The 7,442-nt window shown below is 42.0% G+C and overlaps 2 protein-coding genes across 2 annotated transcripts; both read right to left on the bottom strand.

Moving 5' to 3' along the window:
* Positions 1-3,085: 3,085 nt before the first annotated feature.
* On the bottom strand, positions 3,086-5,023 carry crygmx (crystallin, gamma MX). Its single transcript, XM_086196551.1, has 3 exons — positions 4,962-5,023; positions 3,998-4,240; positions 3,086-3,679 (listed from the first exon to the last, which is right to left on the bottom strand). Exons 1-3 carry the CDS (start codon positions 4,968-4,970, stop codon positions 3,404-3,406), a joined length of 528 nt encoding a protein of 175 aa, XP_086052677.1. The 5' UTR covers positions 4,971-5,023; the 3' UTR covers positions 3,086-3,403.
* Positions 5,024-5,480: 457 nt separating this feature from the next.
* Positions 5,481-7,022, bottom strand: crygmxl2 (crystallin, gamma MX, like 2). The gene is made up of 3 exons (XM_086196552.1): positions 6,948-7,022; positions 6,273-6,515; positions 5,481-5,782 (listed from the first exon to the last, which is right to left on the bottom strand). Exons 1-3 carry the CDS (start codon positions 6,954-6,956, stop codon positions 5,507-5,509), a joined length of 528 nt encoding a protein of 175 aa, XP_086052678.1. The 5' UTR covers positions 6,957-7,022; the 3' UTR covers positions 5,481-5,506.
* Positions 7,023-7,442: the final 420 nt, after the last annotated feature.

Raw genomic sequence — 7,442 nt, forward strand, 5'->3', positions numbered from 1 at the left:
TTTCTCAAGGTTAGGGATATAGAATCTGAGTGGGCCACTTCCATTGTGGAGATGTGGCTGTTCGGGAAATCGTTGGTGCCTGTGGACTGAGGCATCCTGAGAGCCTTCTGGTGAACACCACCAGTGCAGGAGGCCACCAGGAAATAGCGGAGGGAGGCTCAGTGCGTGCTCCAACTATAAGGAGATCACACCTCCCAGGGGAAGCTCATGCAAGGGTCCTGGGTTAGAAATATAAATATCTTCTGTTCTTGTTGATGCGAGAGTAGATGGAGCGTGAGGCAGACAGGTGGGCTGGTACGCCGTCAGCAGTTATACAGTTGGATCTGTCGTGGGGAAGAAATGTCACTGTTGATGCAATGACCCGATTTCTCCTACAAAATCGCAGTTTATGTAAGGTTATTACTTATTTTAGATGATCAGGTCCAAACTGATAATACTGCAGTACTTTGTTTTTTAAAAAAAAGTAAGTTTTTCCATTATTCTTGCTGTAATTCCATGTTCAGTTGTCTCTGAATGTCCAAAAATGTTGCCAAAATGACCAATTTCTACCACAAATATCATAGCAAAAATCTATGCAAAAAAAGCTATGAAAAATCATAGCTGTAAAAAAAAACAACAACCTGTTTTTAACCCTAATTACAGGACTGAAACTAATGAAACGGTATTACACAACAGCACAAAGCGTTCAGAAATATACCAATGAAAGTTATGTATTAATTTTCATGTCTATTTTCTATCTTATTTACTGTTTTCATTTGAACATTTTTGCAAGTTAGCATTCTCCATGCTTTCCTGCATGTTCCTTGTAGTGCCCAGAGCTTCTGTCAGAGCAGGAACAGTAATTGACATGCTGCCTTCTTCATGCTGGAGGGGAAAACACGACTGCTTTTAAATTAAGCTCTGTAACATTTCAGCTTCAGAGCTGTTATCTGATGTCTTGCAATGCACACGTAAGGATTGGTTTGAATTGTTTTAATAGCAGTACTGTGGAATAAAAAACATGCCAAAAGAATGTTTGGATATTTTCTTACTATCTTTGATTTTTTTTTTTTTTTCTTCAGTTGAATTGTTGAAGATTTTTCACATATGTTCATCTCTGTCCTGGCACTAGTCTTTCTACTTTCACAAAGAACATAAATTAATGGGGAAAAAAGTACCACTGATCTGAAAAACAGATGTCTAAAAAGGGCCTTTTTAAAGTTACCCATCGGGGAATTCACATTGCTGGAAGTGGGGCAAGGAAGATGGAAGACAATACTATGGAGGTTTAATTATCCAGCCATCAGAAATGAAAAGGGGGAGAAGGAGAACTGAGACTAATAATGGAATCACAGGCTTATGTTCTCGGTTTCACTATTTCTTTTTTTTTTTTCCTCTTTCCTATCATCTAAAGAATTCATTCTCCAAAACGCACTACTTACCCTTCAATCAGCCTCCCATCACCAAGTCCAAAGGGTTCAGAGATGAAGCGGGAGACAAAACTCGGATCTCACACTTCTGTCCTTTTCATGTGTGAAGCGATTGAAAATATCTAAATGACTTGAGGTGGGGAAGGAACAATCGAGGGACATTGAGTATTGCCTGTTTGATGCATAGTGTTTTTCAGCATTGCATTTTATAATACCAGATGAATCAGTTATTTGCTGCAGTTACAGGAGCTATTCAGGTGGGTATGTACACCTAGTTGATGAACATTAAAAGAATCAAGTGCATTGTGAATATAAAACCTCCTGCATTTCACACTTCACGACAAAATAGCTCATGCCCCCTGTGTCAGTCACCTATCTCTTAGAATATAGATCTATAAATGTGCGAATGATTAGGTGTATATATATATTTGTGGATCCAAATTATATCTTTGGGCACAATTTTTGGGGGGGGGTTTATAAGTAGTGAAAACAATGGAATGACTAACCGGTATTAAGAATTTCCCAAGCATAATGCAAGTTGTGCATTAAGAATGTACTGTGTCCTGGGCTGTCCGTATCACTTCCAGATTCTTTACAGTTTATTTTTATGTAAACAGAATCTGCGGGGTCATAACCATGTACTTAAAACAGGTGGCCTCAGACATGTTTACTTGTAAAGTTTAAAGGATTCATGTCTTCATATAGAGGATATTTGAAGCCGCTACCACTTCATGACCTTAGATTTACTGGCAGTTGCGGCAGAGTCCAGAAAGCCTGTGAGTTGACTTTAATAGCCCCCCCTCTCTTGTCCCCCCTCCATCCAAACCCCAGCTGAGCACATCCCCTGTTGCATCCTGTTGATAATGTGTTGTCTGCTGGGTATTGTTGTCTAAAGATATAAAAAAAGATGATGAGGGCAAATCACCGGACTTGTACAGCAAAGCTGACAATCCTTTAATTGGACATTACTCAAGGCCAAAACTCATATTTCTTGTTGTGCTTGATCTTGAGAGACTCTCAAACGCACTCCCTGCTGGGCTTAAAAATTTTTTTGAATCAATAATTAATGGTCAAAGTTATTTATTCATATATATCTTCGCCAATTACGCAGCTTCTAATTAACAATTTCAATAATTGATATTTATTTCTGAAAGGGTATCTTGGGCTGATGAAAAATGCATGAGCAGGGATGTGGACTGGGTTTTGGGTTTTGTTTTTTGTTCTGAGAGAGCTTGATGCTCGGGGCTAATACCAGGCCACTTTGACTCCAGCTCTTTGAGTTGGCACTGGCCCTGTGATGTGGATCTAATATGGGCATCTTTCATGGACCCAAAGCGCTTACTCTGTACCATGTGATCTCATAAAGACTCCTACATGCACATCCTCAGATACTCTTTTTTTTTTCCCCCCGTCTTTAATATCGAACTTCAAAGAATTAGCTTCTGTTTCCTTGATAATTTCTTTGTGTATGTGGAATGACGATACAACTGTAAAACTTGTGCTATTAGCAGTACCTTGGTGACTCTAACTCTTTGGCCTGATGAAACTAAGTTAACCTCTGTACTATACAGAAAAAAACATGCCTCAGATTTATGACATGCCACATCCCCTTCATCTTTTGATAGTTACAGCTGTAGTAGTCAATAATAAATTAACAAGTTAGTTGACTTTCATCAAGTTTTTCTTTATTGTAATTCCAGTAGGGCAGGAGGTTAGGGACCGGCGAGGCAGACTGTTTTGCTAAGGGACAACCAAAGCAGAAAAGATCATATCTGCTGTGAGCAATGGTTGAGCTGGGAAGGAACTTCCAACGGTGCACAGCAACCTAACAAAACCAGCACCCAACATCTGACGCACCAAAACCACTATGTATGATTTCTGGTTTGGACACCACAGTGTTGAGACCACACTGAAACAGTGCAGGCATTAGGGGAACATGGGGGTGGAAAGCTTAACAATGAGGCTCAGTAAGGGTAAAAAAGGAGAGCTTGGAATCAGTTGACCTCAGTGACACGTCTCAGAGAGCCGATGGTTGGGCTGGTGCTACCCCACTCGCTGTGCCTCCTGTACTCTCCGGGGCGCAAGAAGTACTGACGACCCCTGTAATTGGGGTGTTCGTGCAGCATCCAGTAGCCCTCCATAACATTGACAGATGAGATATCACGGGTGTGGAAGCGCTCATTCAGGTCTGGGCAGTCGTCCATTAACTCCAAATTCTGGCCCCCAAAGTCAGACCTCTCAAAAATCTTCATCCTGTAGTTTCCATTGTACTTGGGGGAAGAAATACGACAATAATTCAGATTCATCTTTCTGGTTGATTTTAGCACAGTCACATAGAATTAACTTTGACATTCATTGACACGCAAACTTTTTCTCCTGTACTTTTGTTCTTGACAATATTTTAACAGCAGTTTTAGGTCAAGCTAAAATGAGGCCTTTTTAAAATAGCCACAGGTACTGGCACTGAGCAGTGGAAACAGTCAGACTAGGCTTGGGAACTAAACGATCCTCAACTGGCACACCTACAGAAACCCTTTAGAGGGAAGGAACATTGCTGCAGCGAAGGTAGGGCATCAGTTAAAACTCACAGGTGGCACCATACGGCAGGAGCGGATACAGTCATTGAAGCCTGCCCAGCGCTGGTAGTCGGGGTACTCGCCCTTGTGCAGCATGTACTGGTAGCCGCCGTAATTGGGCTTCTCGTAGGCCACCCAACAACCGCTCTCCACTCTTATCGAGTTACAGCGGCTGAAGTAGTTTTGCATCTCAGGACAGTCGCTACTGCACTCATAGTGACGACCCTGGAAGTTCCTGTCTTCGTAGAAGATAATCTGTTTGTGACGGATTAGATGACATGATTATCACAGGGCTACTCGTGTTGGACAAAATAACAAACACCGTAAATGTATGATTGCCCTTCAGCTGTCTTAACAAATTCAACTGTTGCTTTATTGTCAACGTGGTGTTTTCAACTCTACATTTTAGCATTCTCAGCCAGGTTTGGAAGTTATCCAACAATGTTCTTGTATGGAATAGATTGCCATTGAAGAGTTATAGAATATAGATGAGCTTAAGGAAAAGTGTCCCAAATGATATACCAGAGACAAAGTTGAATAAAATACAGTATAGCATGAGGTATATATTTTAATAAAGAGAAAAATGTCTTCGAGGCATTGTGAAAAGTTCTTGACCCATTTTCACAAAACTCGAGACTGAACCGCAAATTTTCATCACCCTCAACTGAAGAGAAATGAATAATTTCACTAATTAAGTTTTTCTTACGCTGCATGTTCATATTAATGAAACAAATGTTACCATGATTTTTCTATGTATCTAACAGACACTCCCTTGGAACCACTGGCCAGTACAGTTCCACGCATTTCTTGGTGAAGGCCAATTAAAAAAAAAAAAAAAAAAAAAAAAATTGGGACAAAAATGATGAATTACATGCAGTTTCTACTCAATAGAGTATTTTCTCTGTGATACTTTTCTATATCACACTACAAACCAAATATTTTAGTTGCTGTTAGATTTTTGAAATTGCACGCTTACCTTGCCCATTGTACCTGTGTTAAGTTTCGACCGGAACAGATACCAGGCTGTAGCAGACCTCTTTATAGACCTTGCTGGGATCAGGCCTTTGCAAATGTGAACAAAGCATTGTCGTGTCAGCACAATGCGCTCTATAGACAGCACAACGCTATAGGACTGGTGAACTGCAGTGGCTGCTTTGTCTCTGTCAAAGCTCTGTCTGTCCATGGAAAAGACTGTACAACTGCACTTTCTCAAATTGCTATGATAAGACTTGCCTTTATTAGCCTGAATGCCACAACCTGCATGCAAACTGCAGGGATAGACAGAGCAGCAAAGGGAGAAATGTTGGTTTGCACTGAGAAGTAACTGATGGTGGATGGCACTTCAGAGGCAAAAGCCTTTTATTGCTTAAAGAGTAACACAAAGCAGGACTTAAAATCTTCTCCATAGCCAGGGAGTATTGTACTTAAGACACATACATGGATTTGCTGAAATAAGTGCACAAAGGACGCAGTTATTTGAAAATCAAGGGTTTAATGGTTACTTGAGATGCACAGAGGTGTTTAGGTGAGTGTCCTCATCCTCCTCAATGAGCCCACCATGGGATTGTGGCAGCCCCAGTCGCCACAGGCCCTGTACTCTCCTGGGCGCAGGAAATACTGGCGTCCCCTGTAGTTAGGGTGCTCGTAGAAGATCCAGTAACCCTCCGTAACGTTGCAGGAGTAAATGTCACGGGAGCGGAAGCGATCATACAGATTGGGGCAGTCATCCATGAACTCCATTGTGTGTCCCATCATGTCTGGCCTGTTGTAGATCCTCATCTTAAAAGATCCTCTGTACTGTGTGTGAAACATGCAACATGATTATGAAGCTTTTTTGGGAGGTGTGGACCTTTAGAGAACACTTCTGTAGAGCTCAGCTGCTCTTAAATTGAATTCAAGTGAGTAGGAGGCGTCTTTAAGCAACATACAGCAGATGAGAATGCGCGACAACTCTTTCAGGCATGACGGAATTCGATTTTCCTCCTCCCTAAACTGCCAGAAACACTGTGCGATTAACAGAATTAGAATGAAGGCACCAAGTCTTATGGGGGTGTATGGTATTCTTTTTAAAGGCTGACTGGTTCTCCTTGTGGGCTTTGCAGCAGACACTTTCATGCTATGACCTGCCTGTGTATCTGTAAATGAAATCAAAAGCCCAGTGACTGACATCTATTTCTAAAGCAGTATTTGATGTTTAAGGTGAGCGGTGGGGGTTTGCGGTTGGGGGGTGGGGGTGGACGGGGGTGGACGGGACTTCCAGTCCTATCTCACTCTTTGATTGACTTACAGGGGGGAACATCTGGCAGGAGCGGATGCAGTTGTTGAAACCCATCCAGCAGTGGTAGTCGGGGTACTCGCCAGGGCCGAGGATGTACTGGTAACCCATGTAGTGAGGCTTCTCGTAGGCCACCCAGTGACCGCCACTGACGCGGATGGAGTTACAGCAGTTGAAGTGCCTGAAGGTATCCATGCAGTCATTGCTGCACTCCCAGTGGCGGCCCTGGAAGTTGCGGCCTTCATAGAAGATTATCTTGAAAGAAAAGGAAAAAAAGACAAGTGTCACTCAGTGCTGTAGATTGACTGGTTGTGATTCTCATAAATGGACTGTAGGGGACACTGCTCTCCCTTGAACAAGCTGCACAATTTTTCAGAGCCCCTGTCTTGTTTGAGTAGATTTAAATCAAGTTTAACAACTTTTCAGCCAATTTGTATTTCAAGTCTGTTGTTTGCTAATGCTATGAAAACTCCTCCAATTTCAGAAGATGCAAGAAGCTTTAAAAGTGTAGATTTACACTCGAAAAATAAGAATTAGCAACCATTTTTAAATTCTTGTGGTTAAGGCTTTTTTGCCAAATCTGTATTTTTCTTTTCCCTGTTCCAATATTCAACACTTGCTCCTAAAAATCACGCTTTTTCCCCTCCTCTATTTCATCGAAGCTGTTTATTACGTTTGAGCTCATACCTTTCCCATGGTCGGAGGGCTGTGGATGTTTGCGCACCATAGCCCCCGATACACTTACAGGTCCTTTTATACTCTCCTACTGACGATGAGTCCTATGACACGTCAGGGACTACTAGTCTTTACCTTTTTCAGATGACAACCACTGTTCCCTTTGTCTGACAGCGTGCGGGTAACTTATCTCCTGTCTGCTAGAGTTTACCTATAGAATTGACAACCCCCGCTCGCAAAAATGAACCCCACACAAGTGCTATTCTGTGTTTGGATGACCCTTGTTCAGTCATGACCCTGTGATGCAGCCCTTTGAAATATCAGACAAAGGCTTTTAGGCATGTGGCCTCCCAACAACAAGGCTTTGTGTACACTGGGGTCACTTTTTAAACTCCCAATTATCAGATGATGATTTTACATTTCTGAAAACTTTTGAAGTGACTTTGTGGTCAGTGTGTAAGCGATTGGTGCCTTCCCTGTGTGCTGCAGGTCACAGTATAATCGTTG

The sequence above is a fragment of the Aulostomus chinensis genome, chromosome 23 (genome assembly GCF_037954235.1).
Source record: "Aulostomus chinensis isolate RoL2024-O1b breed Wild chromosome 23, RoL_Achi_v1.0, whole genome shotgun sequence".
In the NCBI taxonomy this organism is placed as follows: Eukaryota; Metazoa; Chordata; class Actinopteri; order Syngnathiformes; family Aulostomidae; genus Aulostomus; species Aulostomus chinensis.

Excerpts from the sequence above, each read along its gene's own strand:
- crygmx (XM_086196551.1), bottom strand. Across the intron at positions 3,680-3,997 it reads CCTGCCGTATGGTGCCACCT|TACAATGGAAACTACAGGAT; the intron begins GTGAGTTTTAAC and ends TCTTCCCCCAAG.
- crygmxl2 (XM_086196552.1), bottom strand. Across the intron at positions 5,783-6,272 it reads CCTGCCAGATGTTCCCCCCT|TACAGAGGATCTTTTAAGAT; the intron begins GTAAGTCAATCA and ends TTTCACACACAG.